The 24,218-nt window shown below is 36.8% G+C and overlaps 1 protein-coding gene across 2 annotated transcripts in view; it reads left to right on the top strand.

Moving 5' to 3' along the window:
* Positions 1-24,218, top strand: part of EMC2 (ER membrane protein complex subunit 2) — a 42,796-nt gene that overhangs the window by 14,309 nt on the left and 4,269 nt on the right. For both annotated transcript variants that reach the window (XM_074146069.1, XM_074146070.1), the window contains exons 5-10: positions 1,316-1,373; positions 13,889-13,974; positions 14,144-14,203; positions 16,684-16,765; positions 17,913-18,023; positions 18,377-18,481. In XM_074146069.1, coding sequence (XP_074002170.1) covers positions 1,316-1,373; positions 13,889-13,974; positions 14,144-14,203; positions 16,684-16,765; positions 17,913-18,023; positions 18,377-18,481 — 502 coding nt within the window. The remainder of the gene's footprint in view (positions 1-1,315; positions 1,374-13,888; positions 13,975-14,143; positions 14,204-16,683; positions 16,766-17,912; positions 18,024-18,376; positions 18,482-24,218) is intronic.

Raw genomic sequence — 24,218 nt, forward strand, 5'->3', positions numbered from 1 at the left:
ATCATAATTCTATTCAGGCATATGTGACTACCTTGAAGATGTTATTGCACGAGAACAGATCTTTGTGGGAGATGACTGCTGCACAAATGTTACGTGTTGTTTCAGCAATGAAGTGAGATTGAGCCACAGTTTTGTGGAAAGTGCTTGTAAAAATTCTCGACAAAATTTCTCTATCACGTTAGATCCTTGAGATTAGGGTAACAGAGGAGAGAGGCATTAACAAAAGCTGAGGTTTCATCTTCATAGATCTTCTCGAGAAGTCAGAGAAGAAAAAGAGGCTTCATCTCTGGGTTTTCTTGAGTAGGAACCCACCTGCAGGTGCTGTAAGCCATGCTCTGGAGAGCCCAAGGAGACTTAGGCTGAAGTGATCCCATGTTCAGTGGAAGAAGTGAGCTTCTTGTTAAATTAGGAGTGATTTCCAGGAGTTGATAAGATCCTGCCTTCCCCAGCAGGAAGAGGAAACAGTGAGGAACATCCCTGTAGACTGAGATATCCCCTGTAGACATTGGCTAATGAAAAGAATTCTGGAACTTCATCCTGTAAAGCTGGGATTGTGGCCATCATGTTCAGTCTTGTAAAATACATTGGATAAAGTAGCAACTAACAGGGAACATGAATACAGCATTTTATAGCACATCTGCTCAAGTCTGTAGCAGTCACCTTGTACTCATTTCTGCTTTTGTGCTACCTTTCGAATTTGTTCTCGTACCTGATGGTACCTGGAGTGGGCAGCTGAGCTTTGCACATCGCAGCAGTGCTTAGGGAGCAGTGAGAGTACGTAAATGGGTGTCCAAGGCAAGAAGGGGATGTGTAGCATCAAAATCAATCAACAGTAGCTCTGAAAAACTACTTGCCAAACTGTACATGAAGACACAAAGTGTTCCCTAGTTATGTGGTGATAGCACAACAGCTGTATAATCAAATGTATTTTGAGTTGAATTACTTAATTTGTCCAGCTTTGGGTTCTCTACACAGCTGGCTGAACACACAGATCTGTTTCCTGGAAGGTATAAAGCATTTATAGCAGCTAGAGTAACCTGTTTCGAGCATACTTCAAATACCAGAATTAATTAACAAAACCTAGGTTGTAATGGCGGAAAACATTTTCTTTCAAGGTCTATGGATGTAGTCTAGGGGTGGACTCCTGTGTGAATCCCTCCACTTTACTGTATGTGGCTGCTTATACTTTATAAGATCATAACAGAAGAACCTTACATGAAGTTTTAAAATAATTAAGTGAAAAGTTTGCAAAGACAGTCAAAAAGTCAGGAGTTCTGTCTTAGCAGAAATAAACGTGAGTGATTTCTTTGAACAGGTATGATGATGCCATCCAGTTATATGATAGAATTTTACAAGAAGATTCAACTAACACAGTAAGTTTAAAAGATGCTTCTGAACTGCAGTGGTTTGTTGTTTGAAATTGTGGTAACATGTTGGGGGTGTCACTGTGGAAAAACGTGTGTCTGTATTCCTGTATTTGTTTCCTTTAGTTTTCTAGTATAATACTTTATTAGAACAAATGAAATTTGTGTTTCATGATGAGAAGGCATGATGCAATACCTGCTTAAACACTGAATTTAGAAGACAAGATTATAACTAGCAACCTTTCCAGCAGTCTTAGTAGGGTTTAGATTGGGCTTTTCAGCTTTTCCATTTGCCCTGAATATTCAGTATTTAAAGAACCAATCTGGTCTGCCATGTGTCTTCTGTCTTCCTAATGCTTAATCTTATTTAATCTTTAAGTATGAATACACTCAGGTAGTGCTTGAATAACAGTTATTTTGGTTTATTGTCTGGGAGACTTTACTAACTTTTGAATCAAAATGCTATAAAGTTTTCCAATCATATAAAACAAAATCCGAGACAGGCTGTACTTTTCTTTTAGGCGTTTTTCAAATACTTGTGTAAGCCACCTTGAGCTGTTAGATGCCAAAATGAAAGTCTAGGGAAACGTGTAGAATATATTTTAATGCATTATTTTCCACAATGATAAAACTAGAAATATGAAGAAACAATGGAGTTTCAAATTTTTATATCATATGTTGCAAAGTCAGTTAATTATTATTAATCATTGTCTGGCATGGTATATGGAGGGTGTAGGTTTGTCTGCATCACTACGTTTCGAGGAACTGGTTCTCTTTACTGGGTAAACTTCTATGTAAATGTAATACTTGGGCTATTGCAGGTGTTTTGGCAGTCTCATGTAAACCTTCCTTGGTGCGTTTTGAACCTCTGCCTTTCTTTGGTCAAGTTATCTGATGTGGTTTGCTATTTAGGAGAGGGAAAAAACACAGGTAACTGGGGGTAACTAGGGTATGAAAGAGCAGGATGTAGATAAAGTGCCATCATTTAAACTACGTAAACCATTAAAAGAATCCTCCCAAACAAATTTAAAAAAAAAAACCCACAACCGAAAAACAGCCAAAGCCACCAAACCAGAAAATTATTTTTGAGGCAACGCATCTGAAAATGTTAATACTAAATTCAGCACTCGGACAACAGTGGTAGGTTAAAGTCTGTGTCTTCTAGAAGTGATAGAACTCATATATTTTGTGCAAGGGTAAGAAGAACTATTTCAGTTCTTCACTCTTGTTTTTCGCTCTCCCTAGAGCACTGCTGCTTTAACTGTGTTCTGTGAGACAAAGGTGGGGGAAATGCAGTTGCCCTTTGAAATCTGTAGTGGTTTTGAGTAGAAGTCTGAGCACAAGGTGTGTAGCTGTCTGCAGTAAATGTAGATGGATTTTATCAGTGTATGGCCCAAAGAGTTTCAGAGACACTAAGTCTTCAGAGTCATCTTAAAACAAGATGGAACCCATCTATAGTGAAGCCAGAAGAATAGATCATCGAGGTGCACATTTTATGACCTTTTGCTGAAGCCAGTGGAAAACGGAGCATGATGTTACAATGACCTCTGTGGACCACAGATCTTTGAAGTGTGCATTTTTGGCAGTTCTGCTCTTCAGTTGTCTCAATATGGTTAACGTCATCTGAGTGGTTTGTTGGATAGTTTTATAAAACAAAATGATATATTTAAATAAGTAATATGCATGAGTATTACCTAATTTGGATTTCCTCCTTAACAAAATCATAAAGATCCATAAAATGGTAATATTTAGCAGCATAAGATGTAAATATTAGAACAGCTTCGTGATCTATTGGATTTCTTAAGATCTGAGAACAGCAGTGGAGTGTTAAATGCAAAGCGAAGATTCCTTGCTATATTACTATAAAATAGGTTGGCTAAGCCTTGCATGTGAAGAGTGAAAGTTAAATAGAAAGTTTTGATAAGTTGTTATGTGCAGATTTCTTTGTGTCTTTTACCTGTTAATTATTTCCATGCACACATGTGGCTGCTGTAGGAAAATAAATATTTCAAGATTTTAAAAAAGAAACTGTTGCTGAGTTTATCTTGGCACTCACCTTACCTTACAGCGATTTCTTCTGGTCTGCTGACACATGGAGTTGCTTATATACATTCAATGTTTTGGCAACGTTCTCTAAGTGAAACATAGATATTTGTTCACACGAATCATGTAAAATCATACTTTGCATTGACTGACAGTTTCAAATAGAAGCATGGAAAAAGCTTTTTCAAAAAAATTATTTATTTTAGACACCTAGCAGACTTTTCCATTATGAAAAGTGAACTTTGAACTCACATTATGTAATGGACATTTATACTTTCGGAGGAGGTTTTGTTGCACGCAAAGCTCTGAAATTAAGATAACAGTAATTATTTCATTTCTTATGGTAGAATTCAAAGTAGTCTCTGTTTTTAAAAGATGATCACCTCAATGTCTTATCATGCTCTGAGCTTACTTGCTAAAAAAGGTGACTTATTTGACAGTGGAGCAATGTTAATGTCACTTCAGAGATCGTGTTTCATCTTTCAAAGCATGTAGGCTTTGAGTACGAGTCTGTCCCTCCTCTAAAGAGTTTAACGTTAATGAATGAAATGTGATTCCTGTGGAAAGCACGACTTGTGTTCATTTTAATAGGATAAGAATGGGAACCTTTTCCATTCTTGTCCATTTTGGTTGAAATGAAAGCTTATTAGAGCTGTAGCTGGCAGATTACTCTGTTATTAGGGCTGCATAACATTTTCCATTTTGGGCCTTTGTAATTAATTAAAATTTAATGTAGTATCCAATTGAAAATCTTTATACTTGTTTGTGGATCTTCAGATAAAATGCTTAGTCTGTTCCTCAGAACAAAATAAGAGGGTCATTGTGTTTTTAGCAGGGTTGGTAGAAAGTACTTTTTAGTTTGTTTTTGTTGTTAATGTATTTAATTGAGAAATTCTCATCCTGCTCTGCTTTGGAGGGAAGCATTGGATACTAACAGGAAAAGAGCTCTTGGTAGAATGCAGCTTTTATCTTCACTTCATGTTCTCAGTAGACTCTGCTGGAATTTTTATTAAATACATCTTCTTTAAATCCCGTTTGTACTGAGCATGATCTATCCCAGGCTACAGAGACTAAGCAGGGCTTCCTTGCATTTGCTCCTCATGGCTGTAGGAAGTAGGAAGGCTCCTCTCTTTTCTGAGTTGCACCCAAGTGATGAGCAGAAGGACAAAAACATCCAGAAGGAACTGAGTAAAAAGAGAAAGAAGCAGAATTGTGAGGACCAAAAGAGAGAGGGACAGGTAACGAAAGGTTAGGTGGTTAGTTGTAACAGGAGAGGTCAGGTCGGATGCAGGGGAACAGATGACTTGAAGGGTGGGTAGGAGATCAGAACAGAGGGATTTGTATTAACATTTAAGTCTTGGACGCTTCTCCCCACCCCCGCCAAAAAAAGGAAATAATTTTTAAAAATCACATTTTGCCTTGAGGCACTGTATTTTCTGCTGTCACTAAATAGCTTTGAGACCTACTGGTGAAATGTCTCTTATTCCCTGTAGTACCTGGTGTGTATTAGTTCTGTCAGTAACTGTTTTAGCTCTAATAGTGAAGGCACATACCATTCGAATGCTGCAAGTAACCAAACTTGTGGTTCTGCAAGATGGAATTTCTGTTCTTTCACTAAAGAAAACCCAGGTACACTTCATATCTTCTGGAGAGAAGGCTGAATGCTCAACCATGCTACTTCAAAAATGCCAGAATCTGCACACCCTTAAAATGACTGGTAGTCTTTTGAAGTAAGTAGTTATTGTTTTGCGATATCCTTTGTAAATTCATATAATACAGTGGCTAAACTTTGATATCATTTTGTAATATGAAATGTAATACTGCATTCAAACTCTAGGGATTTTTAAATTTTAAGTTGATCACTGTTCTCAGTATCTTTATTAGTGGTCTGGATACTACATTGGTGTTTATGTTTCGGATGGATTGCTTGTGTAGAATTCAGTAGGAAATTTGCATGGAATTGATATATCCATATTTTCTATTTGATATGTAAGTCCTCATTTCTGGGAATGGGGATCCCGTATAAGAACCTTACAAATGGAAGTAGTATCTTGAATGGTATTTGTCCCTCAGCAGCCATGTGAGATGAAATAGTACTGACATTTTACATGTGGAGAGCAGGTGAAAGTCCAGCTCTGCAAAATTATTTATGACTCAGGTCCTAAGCAGCCAGTTAGCTCTCTGATTTTGCTATTGATTTCAATTCTGGAATGAATATTAAATGAGGAATTTTTAAACTATCTGTACATGTCTGTATCAGATTTAGTTGAAGGCCTTTTTGTATTATTTTACCCTGGCAAAGATTCTGCTTGTGGGGAGCAATTTGAATGTAGGACCATCTGTTTTAATTAGACAGCTAAATATTTTTGTCATTTGGGCCCTACTTGTAACGGCCTTCCCAGGAGCTCAAAGATTGACAATGAGAAAGGAAATTGAGTTCGTGTGTTGAAGACAGGTTGGTGTCTAACCCACTCCACTGGCATCCTTGTGGGACCTGCAGCTTCTCCTGATTCTTCAACTCAGCCATCAAGAAAGTTGCAGAGCACTTGATCAACACCAGGGGAAAGTGAGATAAGGCACAAGGTTCTGCCTTAATTCTAATCCACATAAAATCTCATGTCTTTATTGGGATAATTCTTTTGCTGTTTTTCTTGCCACTTTTTCAACTAAGCTTTTAATACAACAAGACACTGTATATGCTTGCTTAGCTTAGGGCATGTAGATAATCTCATTAACTTCATGGGTCTAATATAATTGTGTGAACTAAGAATTAAACACAGAGTTTTCAGAACAAATTGTGTTCTGGGTGAAGCTGTTGTCTTTCAGGGTTTGTGAAATACTTCACTAACAACTCTGTTTATGGGAGTGGGCAGGAATGATGTATGGTCAACAACACAGTCATAGGAAGTTACACTTTCCCATGCTATTTTGAGATTCTTTTTCTAGCTAAGCTGGGCATGTTTCAGAAAAGACACAGGAGGTGGTTGAAGACATATAGGAGTCCAGATACTAGAAAGATTCAGGACAAAATCTTAGTATCATGTAATTAAAGCAGCAATTATATATCATGAATATCTGAGTTCATTCTTCTTAGCGTCTCTTTCTGTCATTGTGTATTACAACCATCTTGACTGTATAGGTAACTTCTTTTCCCAATTTCTTACCTCTGTCAAATGAGATGAGAATAATGAGCACTAAGTCGGACTATTGGACCTCTCTTCATCTGAACAGTGATATTTCTTTAAAACTCCTGCAGTAGCTGTGCATTTATGTTGAACAGACAGGAGACCTCCCGTTAACTTCTTGCAGATTTGTATGTTTATCTACAGGATGCTTTAAGTTTTAGAAAGGAAAATTGCTCATCTAATTAAGTATCTACTAACAGAGGGAATTTTTTGAGATAATGTGTCTATGTTTCATTAAATATGTTGCTGGTACTGCCAGGAAAGACACAACTAGTCCTAAACTTAAGATTGTATGATTGTTTTTGATTCCCTTTAAAACTACATAGCTTGACGCTGTGTCTGATACAGGATGGAGTTGGTGAGAGGTGGGAAGAGCTGCCTCTGCTGCTTCAGGTAGTCCCAAAGAGGATGGATGATTAAGCTGGGGATGCACTACATGAAGCCTAAAAAATGTTTCTTCTTTTGACAGTTAGAGCATCATTTACCTTTTCTCAGTTGTTTTTGCTTCTTGTTGAATCCTGATTGGTGAGGTGAGAGACCAGAGATCATTCCAGCACTTTTCCCATGTGTTATTTTTGTGAGTGTACCGCTTTTAAATGCTGGGGGAGATTTTGTCCCTTGAAATTAAGCTTTTGGGAATATAAGAACAGCTATACGGGAGTCATGCCAAAAGTCTATTGTCCTGTTTCTGACAGTGACCAATAGCAGATACTGGGAGAAGCATATCAGAACAAGGCAATCGTACAGTATGCTTTGGTCTCTTCTGCCAATTTCTGTTCATCTTCATGTTACGGTTTTCCTGTGCCAGAAGTCATAACTGTTTTTAATAGCTCTTAATGAAATTTCTGCATTGATCTTTTGACTGCTTTTTGAATTTGCATAAATTTGGTTGTGTCTGTCTACAATATCTTTCAGAAATGAAATCTTATCATTTATTCATGAATTGGGCAAATCTCTTCTCTTTTTCTTTTTTTTTTTCCCCAAACTTTCAGTGTATTGTAATCAATTTTATTTGATAGCCTGGAATTCATCTGTTAGTCAGCAGTTGTTTTCTGTTCACTTTATTCTTGCTTATGATTTTAGGGTTCTTTTGCATTTTTCTTCTCTCTCAGATGAGAAGTCCTAATCTGTCTAGCAGTTTTTGTTGCTGTTCTGTGCCGTGAAACCCTGCTGCTGTTCTGAGTGTCCTTTCTGGTGTGTTTTTTCTATATTTGGATGAGGAAGGAGAGGACAACTGCAGTCAGTATTAAAAATGCAAGAACATTATGGAATTACACAATGGCAAAATGATGCCACTGATGTGTTCTGTTCTCTATTCTTTTCTGATAATTCCAACATCACAGTGTTGTTGGTTTTTTTTTTTTTTAAAACCTCTTCTGAACATTGGACTGACATTTTATAGAACTGTTTATTATAACTCTTGCCTCTCCTTCGTAACTGAGCAAATTCAGAGCGCTTTACTTTGTACACTGAATTAATATTGTTTTACTCTGTATGCAACCCTTTATCTAGATTCAATTTCAAGGGCTGTTTTATCACACTGACATTCACTGGTATGAATGCTGTTGCTTGCAGATTGCTTTTTTCTTTATACTTAAATAACTCATCATCAATTAGTTTTAGCTCACCACTGTTAGTTCCATTATTAGATCAGTTATGAAGATGCTGAGCAGTAGTTTTTAGTACAGGAGACTGGTATTCTCAGTGCAGAGAACTTGCTGGTGGACAAGAACTCTTTTCTCCTCTTTTATATCTTTTGGCTATTTTATTTATCCGTGTGGAGACCTTCCCCTCTTACCCTGTGGCAGCTTAGTGTTCTTCAGAGCTTTTGGCTTCAGAGTGAGAGATCTTGTTGAAATTATTTTTGAAGTCAAAACTGACTTTTAAATGGTTCTTTATTCATCCACACTCATAGTGACTCCTTTCAAGAACTCCAGTAGATCTGGGAAACCTTACTTTCTTCTGTGTAAACTGTTCTTACTCTTCTTTGCTATATAGCATTTTTCATGTTTTCCGATTCCAGGCTTTAGCTTTTTAGCTTTTATAGCTTCTGCCAATTTGCTGTGTGCTGGTGTTAGACTTCATGGACTATTGTTTATTGGATTCCCCCTAGAGCCCTGTAAAAACTTACGTTCATCATTGCTACTTAAGCTTTGACATTATCCTTAAAGTGTCAGCTTCAACTCAGCAGCTCTGTGCCTGCATAGATTAATTTGCAAGATTTGGCCTGATTTAACTGTCTTCCATGGTTTTCCATGTCTTTTCCATGGAAAAAAAGTCTGGTAAGAGTACATTCATTATGGTGCTTCTATTCAGACTGTGGCATTTTTTGACATCTCTGTAATTCCTTCCCTTTGTCTTTGTTGCAGTTGTTCCCACTTCTGTTTTGATTTGCATATTGCAATTTGAAGGAAATTATTTTAATCTGTCAAACTCCTAGTCCAAATGCACATTTTCTAAGATGTTAAGTCCTTGATAAAAACAAATTTAAAAAAAAATAAGATTTTCATTTTAAGATGCAAAATACAATTTTTTTCAATGCTGCAGCAATTATACAGATGTGAAATTGTTCCTTTCTTAGAGGTGTCAGTCCCTTAAAATTCTCCTACTAATACTTTCTTTGCAACCATGAAATTTAGAACAATCTGAGGCTTTCTTTTGGTATGTTCTACTAATAAAATGCAGAAATTGATAAATGTTCAAATCCTCACTTCGCTTTTGAGTCTACTTAATGCTAATCAAAAAGAATCATGACAAGTGGAGGATTAGCTCTTGTGCCAGATTGGGGATTATTAGTCTTTAAAAGAAATAGGTTGGAAAGCTTCACTGTTCAATAAATATGACATACTTCAGTATCTTAGTCCGTCTGATACTGATTACGGTATGAGTGTTTCTTTAAGATGGCATCTATCTTTCCATTAAGAATGCTGTGTTTACAGAATCTGCCAATAATTTTGTTTTAAACTCTGGAAAATTGATAGGGGGAATTCCGTGTCATAGGTTCTGCATGGTCAGACACTGCAGATACTGAAATTTTTGTCTTTTCCTTTTGATTTAAGGTGGAAGGAGAAAGGAGATTGAGTTTACTTTTGCATCAGGTTTATTCTTAAAAATCTTACTGTTGTGATGTGAAGAGCTGGAATGTGTAACTCTTGAACATTACTTTTCTATCTTTGTTAATAGAATCATCACAACTATTTTAGTATGCTTCATAGTTTTCAAAATAGTCTTAAATCTTGTAGTTAAAGATTGGTTTCTCATGACTATTCTTAGTGAATTAACTTGCAATTAATGATTCAACAGATTTGTACTCTGCTTTCTGCAGATTTTTAGTATCTTGCGGTATGTCCCTTAAATATGAGGTTATATTTTGAAATGTGAGATTTTTACTAAACAAAGCCCTGAAACATAATAAAACAGATGAAGTCACCTGGTTTTCTCATATCGGCTGATACTAAGGCAGGTAATAAATTGGATGTGTGAAATAACTGCTAGGTAAAGCTTCTGTAGAATTGATGAGTCTGCCTTTCCTTATAAAATAACTAGGTTTTGTCTGGTAAAGTGGTTGTTAGTGTTGGCAGTGGTTCTGTACAGTAAAACATTTTGTTTAATTTGATGGAAATAAAGAAAATTTGATGGTATGTGTGTAAATTGCCGTTAGTTATGCTGCTTTCCTCAGGATGCTCAGTAAGCATGTGGAATGCGAGCCCCAGCTCACTGCGGAGGAAGCTGATACAGGGAGCTATATGGGGACTCAGGGACAATATAAATCAGAATAAGAATTAGAAGTTTACGGCACACAAAATTGCCCATGTTCTGGTTTTAGTGCAGGCTTTTTCACGCATATTTTTCTTGCAACATTGACTACTGGAGTCATATTGAATTTCTTTTTAAAAAAAAAACAAACCCCAACATAACTGACAATCTTCATGATTCAAAGAAAAGCTAGAAAGTCAGATTGGTGAGTAGTAGGTGAATACGGATAAAAACAATAGTGGTTTATTTTAATGTCTTTATTTTTTAGTCAGTCTTATCACTCCTAGGAATCACAGATCTGAGTACTCCAGATCTACTGAATGCCTATATGTATGTCTCTTGGCAAAGCATTCACAATATGTGTATTATAATTTTATTTATGTGATTGTAAATTGTTAGTAATTACTTTAAAAAAACTCTACAACGTCATTTACTTCTTTCCAGCATTTTTGAAGAGACTTTCAAAAATTCTGTGCTACTATACAACATTTTGTTCATCCTTTGAATGTCAGCACTGTTTTGAGTGTCTGAGCCTCTTTTTTGTAAACTAAAAAATTATCTGTAAATAAACTGACTTACCCCGGCATTTTGAAGATCTGTTTGAGGGTGAAGAGAGTGCAGATTTCAAGCGCAGATGTTGCTTTCTTTTTGGTGATAAGGAAGGTGAATAAAAAAGGAAGTTTTAAATTCTGCTTTTCACAAATAGGAAAGAAAAAGTGTAATTTTGAAGAAATATTGTGGGATTTGATGCAGTTTAGAAGGAAATAAATCTTATCAAATATATACATAAATAATTTTATTCCTGAGTGCACCCATCAGAACGTGTTAATTATTTTAATCCTTTTATCCTCATTATTTGATTGCGTTAGATAATGTGTTTGTTATAGGTAAACATCAGTTTATATAAAAAAATAAATTAATGTCTTGAGGTTGCAGTGATTTACGTTACATGGGAGTGCTGTGGTTAAGAAATAAAGCAACCATGGAGAAAATGTGTTTCCGGACTCTTTTGGAGGACTTAGTTGCATGCGATTGAAGGAGTCGTGTTAGAAATGAAAAAGGAGGGTGACTTCTGTAGGCTGTTCCCGTTTGGCTTTGCAAATGAAGTTGTCAGATGCATTGCTTGATTTTATATATTAAAACAGATGGTTTCAGTTCTCAAGCAGTTTAGTTTTGATCTGTTCAGTCTCTTGATTTTCTTTTTCTTTACATTTTGAAAATAACAGCTGAATTTTTAATTTAAAAGCTGCATTTTAAAGTAGATAGTCTGTCACCTGAAAAAATCCTTCTCTCTTCATCGTAACTGCGTGATGCGCTCCTTCGGCTGCACACACTGTTATCCCCACTTTCCCTTCTTTCATGTTTGGGGCTCAGTGGGCAGGTCACTGGGCTGTGGGTAATACCAGCCGTGGGCAGTGAGTTTAACACTGCCCTGGTGTTCCCACCATAGCAAGGGTAGTGACCTGCTTTACAAAATGCTTTGAGACCTCTTCATAAAATGTGATAGAAAGCAATGGTGTTGGGTTTTCTTGATTTTTTTCGGTTGGTTTGTTTTTTTTTCTGTTTAGTAGCAGTAGCAATATGATAAGCATGTGGGTTTATTCTTTCTATATTAAAAAAAAATAAGTTTAATTACACTGTTATTTTAATTTTAAAAACTCAAAAATAAAATAAACAGTGTGTATTTTTGTTATAGTGATAAATGTGGTCAGCAGTTAACATTTCCCGAGTCGGTTATGGCTTTTAGCCAAACGTCTCCCAGTAAAAGCAGAATGATGAATGTAACGTCACAGGTTGCAGTTTGACAAAGCAGCAGTGGGGAACGGAATGGCTGTGGGTAAAGCCACCACCCTGCCTGTGGCCTGGTTTGTCTCTTGATCACTCCGATGAATTTTCTCTCTGCCTGTGCCTTGCCTTTAAGCAGAAGAGTGAAATATTTTTTCCTCGCTTGAGTAATTTTCACTGAATTTTCATCGATTATATGTTTGTGTGGAAGGCGAAGGGGATGAACTCAAAGGAAAGAATAAACCCAGAGTTAGTGTTAAAAGCCTTTCTAGCTATGCTGTTTTGGTAGCTTGAACTAGTTTACTTAAATGCTACACTCTCCTCTTCTTCCAGCAGCAACAAATTTGTTCAGATAATGAAAAAAGAATAAGAAATTATTTAAGAAAATAGCTATGTTTAAAATACTGTAAAAATACAAGAACTCTTTTGGGGTATAAGTTACTGTGATCTTAGGAAGGTACATCATGAAGAAACTAATTTCAGAGCTATCTTAAAGTCAAATATTAATCGTTTAAGGTTTTGTTGAAGAGTTGTCTGTTCCCGTGCTGTCAAGGCTTCTGCAAGGTGATACCCAACTGCATCACTTCTCTATAGGATACGAAATGGGAATGAGGGGAATGAGCAGTGGGACTTGGTTCCCGCAAGTGCATGTGTGTCCAGGCAGACACATCACACACACCAGACTGCCTGTCTTCTCGTGTCTGACGACAGCGGTTGTGATCACCCAGGAGAACGGGGGTTACAGGCAAGGCAGGAGACTGATGGCGTTTGTTCTTTGAGGCATGTTATGCTGGAATTTGGTTTTGCTTTCATTCTGTCAGATTCCTGATCTGATGACTTTCAGGCTGGCTGAGGTGTGGTTCTGTTTGCTCCAAACTCTGTCAGGCCGGTGGGAGGACGTCCATTGTTTTGAATTACACCTCAAGTGTGTCTTGATTCACAACTCCTAGAGGGCTGAAAACTGCTTTTAGAGAACTGTAAGGAACATACTTCAGAAACTGGAATGTTGGATTGAAGTATAGAATAATAAACTGTTAAGATTCTGTGTATCTTTTCTCCTGGTGGTCTGTAACAACTTCTATGGAGTTCAAAATTTAAATACATTACAGTTCTTATAACTTTTTTTTTATATTGTTTATGCTGAAATACATTTTCCAGTCACCTTTCAAAGTACTCAGTTTTGCCATTGAAATGGCTGTTTTCTATTCCCTTTACATTGAAGAGCCTACTTTGTGCTCCAAGAACGATGAGAAACTTGTTTATGAAATTGGTGTGTATTCAACGTTAATTAAAGATGGCATTCAGCTTTCCAACAAGAATCTTTAAAGATGGCTGAAAGCCATATTTACACAGTGGCAACCAAGATGCGTCTGTGAGATTCTGTGAGACTCAGTCACCGTCTCTCCGCTATAGCCATGGATCTCATGAATGACAAGGTGGGGGTCTTTGGAATGGCTGAAGATTAGCATCCCCTGCTGTTTTGTAATTATCAGAATCTGGACAGTCATTTATTTGAATGAAATAATGCATACAGTTTGTGCCTCCAAAGAAAAGCATACATAATGTGATTGTAAGAAGAGGTTTTCATTCTCTCAGTGGGATGTCATAGGGTATGTTTATAAACTTCAACCTAGCAGTTGCTCTGCAGTGGAATTCCACTGGTATTGAGATAATAATTTGCACAGTCAAATTGCTTTCTTTACAAAAACCCAGGGAATTATGAGACCCTAATCCTTTATTAATGTCAACCCATAGGCAGCAAGAAAGCGTAAGATTGCCATTCGAAAAGCCCAGGGGAAAAATCTTGAGGCCATCCGAGAGCTGAATGAGTATCTGGAACAGTGAGTGTCTTACAAGAATACGGATTGTGTTTTGGTATTCTGATAAATCTTTTTAATTAAAATGGAATTTGCATTTGATTTACGCTTTTGCTTCCATGCTGATCATTTACAGAATCCCTTGCACATTCTTTCTTTTTTCCTTTTTTCCTCTCTTGTCTTCTCTATACAGATTTGTTGGAGACCAAGAAGCTTGGCATGAACTTGCAGAACTTTACATCAATGAACATGAGTAAGTTGTTTGCTAAGTCCACATAAAAACGGTTAAATTGAAACCTTCTCTGTATAAGTCAAAGACCTCGGTGATTTTTTTTGAAGGGCTAGTGTTAGAAAGTATGCTGTCTCATTTCCAATATAACAAGCATCAACAGGAAATAATTACCGACCTTATTTGACTACCAAATGCTTTAAGAAGGCATTTTATTTTAAACAGAAACGGTTTACTTCATTACCTGTATGTTTCAGTTATTTTTTTGAATCTAGTATTATAAAAGAAGTGGTTTGAGTGTAGCAGGGAACAGCACTTATTTCCCATAATTTTTCATTCAAGTGATATCTTTTACTCGTTATAGATTTAAGATTCTTTACTTCTAAAATCAGTTGATCACAGCAACTGATACTCTGATTTTCTTTTAGCCTCTGCAAGAACTTTTGGTAACCTTAAAAAAAAAAAAAACAAAACAAAACATGGATCTCGAGTTAGAGGCATTTGGTCGCCTGGGTACAAAACCCAATGCAATCAAGAATGCTGAATGTTGTATTAACTTGCTTATTGGATATTTAATGTTTTTGTTAGCTTTTTTTTATTGCTGTAGTGACAGGAGGAAATCCCAGTGTGAGAGGATTAGCTCAAAGCCTTAGTGCAAGTTTTCTAATATCACAGCATTAATTCTAACCTCCACCCAAAAGCATATCTTTTTCCCCCCCTCCTTGTTTAGTTCTTCAGCCCAGCCTGAACTATATCACATTGTTTCCTTCCTTTCTAGAGAGTAGTAAAAGAGTCATTCTCAGGGAAGAAATAGCCATTCTCACTGTGATGAAAAAATAGTTCTCCCATCATCTCTCCTTCCACCCCATTCTCAAAGAAAATAATTATTGAACTCTTTCAAACACTGACATAAGGAATAGTCTAGAATTTTGATATCCAGATTTCTATTTGTTTTGGGAAATTCACCAGCCGTTTTTCCAAGAAAACAGCTATTTTATTTTTTTTAATAGTTAGAAAGATATTTAAACTTGCCAAATCTGGTGGTACAAAAAAGAATGATAAATGATAGAGTGGTGCAAATATATGTATTGCACTACTGGTTATAATCTTTATTAGAAAATTATGTAATAAAACCTGAGAAATAAATTGCTTTTTCTTGTATTTGTCTTGGTTTGTTATTCCAATAAAAAATAATACGTAGAATTCTCTCCAGTTCATTGAAAAAAAATTGACTGCGCTCACTGTACTTCTGTAAGCATTGTTGCTGTTATCATTTTGATGAAAAAATTGAAGTCTTGGGGAAAAAAATTGGGATCTTGGCTAAAAAGCAACTAAGAGTTGATTTTTTAAAAAAGGAAACAATTCATCAATTTATTTGTTTTACCAGTGTTGCAAATTTAGTCTGGCTTGGGAAATCACCATATTGTTACCATTGTTCATAAACACACTTAGATGTACAAGATTCATGTAGTCCTTAATTCTGTGCTCTGTTCCGTTATGAGGACTGTGTCTTCTGCTTTTGGAGAACGAGGTGGCTATGCTTTTATCTCCAAATTAGTATTTGAAATGCATATGCAACTGTCATAACGTGAACAGGAAAAAACCACAATATATTCATTTTAAGAAATGAGGTTTAATAGATTAAATGGTTTAATATTATCTCATAATTGCTAAACTGCTTTAACTGGGATCTTAAGTATTTTCCTACACTGTCATTATAAACATTGCATCTCTAAATTTTGGAATCCTGTCATATAAACTCTGTGCAATAGTGCTGTCACATATCTGTAGAAGCAGCAAATTCTGCAGGAGTCTCTGCTAGTTGAAAGATTATGAAGCTAAGATTTTTATAATTAAATAAATGTACATTTTGAGCTAGACTTCATAATTCTTTCTGAAAGCTTCCATTTAAAGAACAAGTATTAGCCTTTTCTTTTGCAATGATAAGCTGTTGCCCATTTGGACTGGTATGATGCTATTTTCATACATAGATTTGAACTGGTTGTGTTTTTGGACCTGTTCTTGCTATGGTGTTTCAGTCTCACGTCTGTGATTGACTGTGAGCAGGTAAAGGTGACAGTGTAAATGCTCTGGTCTGTAGCTTGGTTTGTGAATCCCCAGGTAGCTGAATTTTCATGTAGAAAAAAATGAACTATTTTTTAGTTTGAGTTCAAATGTCTTATAGTGCCTAATGCCTGTTTCTACTCATCAGTCTTGTTGATCAGAAATGTCACCTATTAATAAGAAATGAGTATATTAAATGCTTTCCATGAGCAGTTCCGTACGTACTTAGGCTATTAAATTTTGTATACTTTTCACTATCTATGATGTAAAAATAGTAACTTGAGGTTTCAAACATCATTTAAAAATAAAACATTTTCTTAATTGTGAATCACGTGAATTTATAGGGGGGAGAGTAAGACTTCTTTTATTGTGATGTGAGGAAGCTGAAGCAAAGAACTTTATACTCTGTTTCATTCGTCACTGTTTTTTATATTCCTCAGCTATGCAAAGGCAGCCTTCTGCTTAGAGGAGCTTATGATGACTAATCCACACAACCACTTATACTGTCAGCAATATGCTGAAGTAAGTATTTTCAGAAAAATCAATTATGTTTGGATACATATTCTATTCTTATGTTACTGAAGTGGTGAAAATGGCCTAAAAATGGTTTCTTTAATTTTTCCCTAGGAGATTTAAGAGAGTACACAGAGAATGTTAACATCTCATAGAAATTAACATGTTAAGAAAACAGTGTTTTCTTACTCAATGTGACTAAGCTAAATGTAAGAGTAAAGGCAGGAATTATTGGAGATAAAAATTCTTTTTAAATGAGCTATTCTTGTTGAAGTGTTTATGCACTTTTCAAATTAAGTGCATGAGAATTTAAACTTCTCCACAACGGTGCTGCCCAAGAGGTAACGATATATTGCCTGTTATTCTGGAGCCAGATCTTGGAGTCCTCATAGGAAATTATTTGTGAAAGAGCACTGGAGGTAGAGAGGGCCCTTAGAAGTTTTAGCTCAAAGTTTATAGCCATTTGCACTCTTTTTTTTCGGATACATATTTTTTTTTTTCCCTAAATGATAGTGTTAACTGCTTAGAGTGCATTTAATTTATTTTGTTCTTGGTTAAAATGGGGTTCACGTTTAAACTTGAGAGTCTAAATAGCTTTCTGGTAGAAAGACTGTGAAGCATGTCTTCTAGTATTTATCCCTCTTTTTTTTGGTCTAGTAACAGGCAAAATGAATAGAAAGGCAATCGAGTAACCCTCTAAACTTTGCACGCTATTTTGCAGTTGAATGGATAATGAAAGGCATTGTGTTGTTTTGTGCAGTGGTGTAATGCTGTGCTGCAGGAATATAGAGTTAGTATGGATTTATAGCAGTCAGAATTTAGCTTTAGATTTAAAGTTCATGTTACTTTTCTTAAGAGACCATCCCCAGGTTCTAAGTATGTATAGGTGCAAAATAATCACTTTTTGTTCTTGTAGCAATAAATTAATTAAATGCTGGCTTTTTTTTTCTCCTACAGTTAAATATTTTAAATTTTTTATATTGAAAGTAGCTCGGATTTCTCCCAAGCCAGTATTTGGCGTTTGGTAGGACTCACCTGATTTGAAATATCGTGTGAAACAAACCTGAAGTGAAGTTTCGTAATATCTTTGCTTTAGGAGTGAATGCCTGAGGTATGGATGACACGTGCAAGTTTCAGGAGCTTATCATTTTTACAGGTTAAATACACTCAAGGGGGGCTTGAAAACCTTGAGCTATCAAGAAAGTATTTTGCACAAGCACTGAAGCTTAACAACAGGAATATGAGAGCTTTGTTTGGACTATACATGGTAAGCATGATTATATGTTTTCCATGTTATCATTTTGAATATATTTTTATACATAAATATTATCCTTTATCATTTGCTTATTTTTTTTTCCCCTTTTGGTTTAACTTAATAGCTCAGATTATTGACAGTTTTAAAATGCTGAGTATGTTGAGCTTTAATTAGAAAAGACAATTGTTTAAAAACTAGCTGCTAATTCATTAGATGCTGTTTACCAGTAACTGTTTTTGGTTTTTTTTTTTCTCTTTTTCCTCTGCGACTGTGCATGGTGCTCTGAATGCAAAGGTGCTGAATGCTCTCAGTTTATTATACACAAATCTTTTATAGTTACACTATTTTTATTTTTGTATTCCTAGTCTGCCAGCCATATTGCTTCCAATCCAAAAGCAAGTGCAAAAATGAAAAAAGATAATATGAAATATGCCAGCTGGGCAGCTAACCAAATAAACAGAGCATACCAGGTTAGTGCATCATTGTTTTATGATACTCTTAACACACTGCATAGTTCTTTTCTGCGCTTTTATCAACTGCTGTTCAGGAGGTTAGGTAAGTCTTGCAGATCAGCATAATTTGCTTGGATTTTTTGTGTTCTACTTCTCTTTGATTTCCTGGAAGCCTCAATTAATATAAGGTTGATATTTCACAGTTTTTAATGACTATTATTTACTTATTAGCTTTAAACAGATTTTTTTTTCTACTAACATTAACTGAATGTACACTAGTGCAGTACACAAGACTCAGTTCCACAGCTAAGTATTTTAATAAAACTTGGTGTGTCTTAATTCTTAGAGTGGTCGTGAGAAACATGGTCATCTACTTCTGTTTTACCAGAAAACAAATGAAAATTCTAGAGTTTTATTTTCCTTCAGTTTATTCTGACCTTTCAAAATCATATTTAATTGTGTTCCTAATAATTACCTTAGTAATTGTGACTGAAGTTGCTTTTGTATAGTTTTATAGATAAATGCCTATTGAATTGTGAAAATGTAGACTTCGTAGGCCAGAATCAAAGCTTACTGAAGTCATTAGGAGTCTTTTCAGCTACTTGAAAAGTTATGCATAAACATCTATATTTGCTTTTGTATTATAAGCCTCTATATTTTTTCTGTAACTGTGAATGAAAACAGGTTTAAGCCCATAGGTGCTGCTGTCCGTGCATCCCAAATGTAGTGTTTCAGTTTGACTCCCTTATAGCTGTTCTTAATGATCTGCCAATGAAAGTTTATGTATAAGTAATCCTGACCGTCAACACCATACTGTCTGGTTCTCCCCAGAACTTTCTGAGCAAAAATGTTGGTATTAAATGCAAAGACTGTATACACGTGTAACACTCCTTTCTCTTTGTAATATGTCAGTGTCAGAACCCAATATTTAATTTTTCTCTTGCTGCTGCTGCTTCACAGTTAATGCTGCCAAATGGCTTTTTGAGCAGCTCAGTCTATTAAGGAATTAAATTGGGATTTTCTTTCACGGCCAATGCAGTTTTCTTAATACACTGTATTTCAGTTTATTGCTGAGAGTGCGGCTTCTTGTGGCTGACGTGTTTTTGATGTATTACAACTTTGAAGTATTTTTCATTTCTCCTGATTGGCCCTGTAGCTTCTGACTGTACTTTACAGTGAAGAATATTGTATCCCTGAGGACATAATTAGCCATTTTATACCCTTGTGCCTGTAGTTTCTTTCTGTTTTGCTGTTTAAATGATTCCCTGCTTCTCAGTAATAAACCATTTATGTGCTCATGACAGGTGTGTATGAATTACCATCTTCATCCAATTTCCCATAAATAAGCAGGATTTCTAACAGTATAATAAGCAGTATATCTAACGTTTCTGTAAGCATCATATTGATAGAAACCCCAAGTATTGCAGGATTTAAAAAAAAAAAAAAAAAAAAAAATCCTCCAAAACCCCTCAAAGAACAGAATGCACCATTAATTGATTCACCATTAATAGAATAAAACAGGTTTTAAAAGATGTGTGAATTTTGAGTGAAAACTTTTTTTTCAATGTTTTACATCTTAATAAAATGAACTGCATAGATTAGAGGGCTTTTGAATGCATTTTTTAAGTTAATATTACGACTGAAGTTTCCAGTTCAAAGCACCAGTAGAGATCAGTTAGCGCTTCTGGAAAACAGGCCCTTTCAGGGTGCATCAGGATGGAAATGTAAAGCCAGTGTTGGCTGTGGAATGGTGGCACACCAAGATTAAGACCTAGAAATAGGCATCTCCTGGGTCTAAATGTAATGAAAGTTTGATTGTAACAGTTTGTAGTTACTTGACTAATTGACTCACAACCAGATAAGCTTGCTTTTTTTTTTTTTTTTTCTTCAGGTGGCTTTCTGTTAACATCACAGTATCTCTAACAAAATCTGTTTTGTATTGCTGGTGGTGGGGGCGGGGGTGGGGGTTGGTTTTCTGTTGGGTTTTTTTGACTGTGTGGTGGGTTGCACCTGCCTGGACACCAGATGTCCACCGAAGCCGCTCCATCGCTTCCCTCCTCAGCTGGACAGGGGAGAGAAAATACATCAAAAGGCTCCTGGGTTGAGATAAGGTCAGGGAGATCACTCAGCAATTACTGTCACAGGCAAAACAAACTCGAATTGGAGAAATTAATTTAGTTTGTTACCAGTCAAAATTAGAGTAGGGTAATGAGAAATAAAAACTAAATCTTAAAACTTCTTCCCCCCACTCCTCTCTTCTTCCTGGGCACAACCTCACTCCCGATTTCTTTCCCTCGCCCCCCATACAGTGCAGGGGGACAGGAATGGGGGTTGCAGTCAGAGACACGCTGCCTCTGCTGCTCCTTCCTCCTCAGGGGCAGGACTCCTCATACTCATCCCCTGCACAGCATGGGGTCCTTCCCATGGGAGACAGTCTTCCACGAACTTCTCCAATGTGGGTCCTTCCCCTGGGCTCCAGTTCTTCATGAACTGCTCCAGATGTGGTCCTTTCCACCACATGCAGTCCTTCAGGAACAGACTGCTCCAGTGTGAGTCCCCAAATGGGGTCACAAGTCCTGCCAGTAAACCTGCTCCAGCGTGCGTTCATCTCTCCATGGGGCCACAGGTCCTGCCAGGAACCTGCTCTGGTGCAGGTTTCCCACGGGGTCACAGCCTCCTTCAGCATCCACCTGCTCCAGCATGGGCTCCTCCATGGGCTGCAGGTGGATATCTGCTCCACCATGGGCTGGAGGGGGCAGCCTGCCTCATCATGGTCTTCACCACGGGCTGCAGGGGAATCTCTGCTCCAGTGCCTGGAGCACCTTCTCCCCCTCCGTTTTCACTGTCCCTGGTGTCTGCAGAGTTGTTTCTCTCACATATTCTTACTCCTTTCTCTGCTGCTGCTGTGCTGCAGGTTTTTTCCCCTCTTCTTAAGTATGTTATCCCAGAGGTGCTAGCACCGTCGCTGATGGCCTCGGCCTTCGCCAGTGGCAGGTCCATCTTGGAGCTGTTTGGCATAGGCTCTATCGGACGTCGGGGCTTCTAGCAGCTTCTCACAGGAGCCACACCTGTAGCCCCCCCACTACCAAACCTGCCCATGCAAACCCAGTACATAATGGAAAGTGTAATTCCACTGTTTCTGTGAAGTTCTTTTGGAACCTACGTTAAGCATTTTTGGTTGATGCTTACCAGAACAGATCACGTTAACACAACTAACATATATTTAAAACACGTCATAACTTCTTTGTGACTTCATACTTTTGTGATATGTCGTATTCTTCAGCTGCTCTTTTTAGCTATTTGGGACATAAAGTGATGAACACCATATCTGACTGGAATCCTAGGGGGAATTTAGCTATACAGAAAATGTAAGTGCTCAAGGTAGGATTTGGGAAGCAAAAGGTGTGAACACCGCCTTCCTCTCACAGAAGCACCATGAGAACCTCTAATGACTACAGCTGGCCAGGACTGCCCCAGCCCAGCCCTACCGAGCCTGTTACATGGCTGCAGAAGGGTTTGGCCACTCCAGCGTTTATGTCAGAGACTTAGAGCATCCAACTGCTACAGTAAATGGTGTTTGGTGATGTAGTAGGTGGCAGCTTCCCCTCTGAGTCAGTATTGATTTGTTGCTCCCTTAGCGTGTTGAGCGGTTGGAAATTGTTGTCTTTTGGACCTAAGGATGAAACCTTGGTTGCTTATGCCAGTGGCAGCCCTTACAGCATTCCTCCATTAACGGAGGGTTGTCTAGCCAGGATTTAAGCTAGATACTTATATTATCTCTATAAATCCTCTCCACTTTCCTTGCATTATCCAAGGCGCTTTGTAAAGTGTAATAAGAGCTTGTTGAATTTGGCATTCACTTGTTTTGTTAGTTACTATTATTATAGTTACTATATTAAATGCAATTTTTCCTGTAGTCATGTTCTAGAGAACAAGATGCATTTAGAATACTGACTTGGGTGCCATAGAACTACATAATTTGTGACTTTAATATATGAAGTTATTAATTCAAAAAGTTATTTTTGAGCAGTTGTCTTAACGGTGAGATCTTTCTCCATTTTCAGTCTGGATTTAAAATTGAATTACCAGCTGCTTGCTTGGTAATTTTGGAAAATTGCCTTTGTTTTTTCAAATTCAGTACTGGCTGTAGTTGCATTTTTTTTTATTATTTTATATGCAATTTACTTGAAATATTTTTACTGGTTCCCTTCTTTCGATTTCTTCTCTCATTCAGGCAGTTTGCTTTGGCACTTGATTTTTGCTTTTCCTGTACATTCCTGTAGGAAATCAGAGGAACTTTTTAGTTTATTGTCATTTAAAGAAAACAATATTTGGGTGTAAAAAGAAAACCTTACTTTCACCAGTGTTGGTTAGACTGTACAGCAGTGTCTTTACAGGAAAATATGGTGATAAAGAATAGTTGAATTAAATAATTTTCTGAAAAGTACAGAAATTTGATGTTCCATCTGGTTAATATACTTATTTTGATGTTAAATATGTAACCCTCTGTGCTGATTAGTACTTCTCATCTGTGCCTAATCTAGGAGAAATGTAAACTTTCAAAGGAAGACAGAAAGGTTTTGTAGTTAGGGCTGCTGCGTGGAGCTGGAATTCCTGGCTGCTAACATATGCTCTGAAAAAAAAGGTCATTATTCTCTAGGCCACTTAAATCTAATTGACTGGGTGAAAAAACATAACAAATAAAATTTAATCTTTCTTTTCAGATGTTAGGGAAGTACTCATTATTCAAAGAATTATTATAAGTTTATTATTATTATTACAAGCTTAGTTTTCTCTTATCACTGGGGAACTGGATCATCCTCTCTGTGCAGACCCTGTGAAGAATGTGTATCTGTTCTGGCTGAGGACATGAGTCACAGTTACTTTAACATCGAAACAAAATATGGCTACCTAGTGCTCCTCAATTAGATAATTGGTTTAGCATGTCCTCTGGTAGAAGTGTTTCAGCAGAGGCAGGCAAGTTTGATTAATGCTCACAAAAATATTTAATGTGATCCTACTCATAGTAATTTTCCAGATACATGCTTCTTGGGTACATTGCTAAATTCTTCTGTGTTAGCAATCCACATGTTATTTATGGTCGGAGAGGTGATTTTGTTACAAACCATTTGGGAAACAGAAAATTAAATCATGATTTTAAGAAATGGATTCCGGCTCAATCAGTCAAATTGCTGTGTAATGGCAGAATAGACAAAATAATTGTTCGTCAGGGCAAATTTGAAGTGATTACATTTCCAAGTATACTTCTGTTTGTTATGACGCGGAGTTTGGTTTTATTTGTTCAGCTTAAAGTACACGTCAGTATCATGAAGGCAACCACTCTTGAAATTAGCAAGTAACATTTTTTAAACTAATGTCTTATGTCAGTTTTGCTTTCAGTGTCCCTGAAGAGAAGTAAAATAAGTAAAAATCTTATTTTGAAGCTTTTCCTCTTCATGCTTTCTCTGTGTCTTGCCAAGCGTGCTTTTTTGACCACAATATGTTCAGGCTTCTGTGCTTTTTATTGAAATCTCTGAGTGCTTTGAATTGAAACAATTTTTCACCCAAGGATCTTGAGTTCTGTTTTTTCATTTGCTTGTTTTTATGAAAGGATTTGGACTCCCCTAGCATCTGCTTGGGACTATTCTTGTTTAGCGTGAACAAAAAGAGGATATTGTATTAAGTCATACCTAAGCAAATCCAAGATTACTTCTCTCACCTGGGAGACTGTTAAGACATCTTTGATTTTGCTCTG

Source organism: Numenius arquata, chromosome 3 (genome assembly GCF_964106895.1).
Source record: "Numenius arquata chromosome 3, bNumArq3.hap1.1, whole genome shotgun sequence".
Classification (NCBI taxonomy): domain Eukaryota; kingdom Metazoa; phylum Chordata; class Aves; order Charadriiformes; family Scolopacidae; genus Numenius; species Numenius arquata.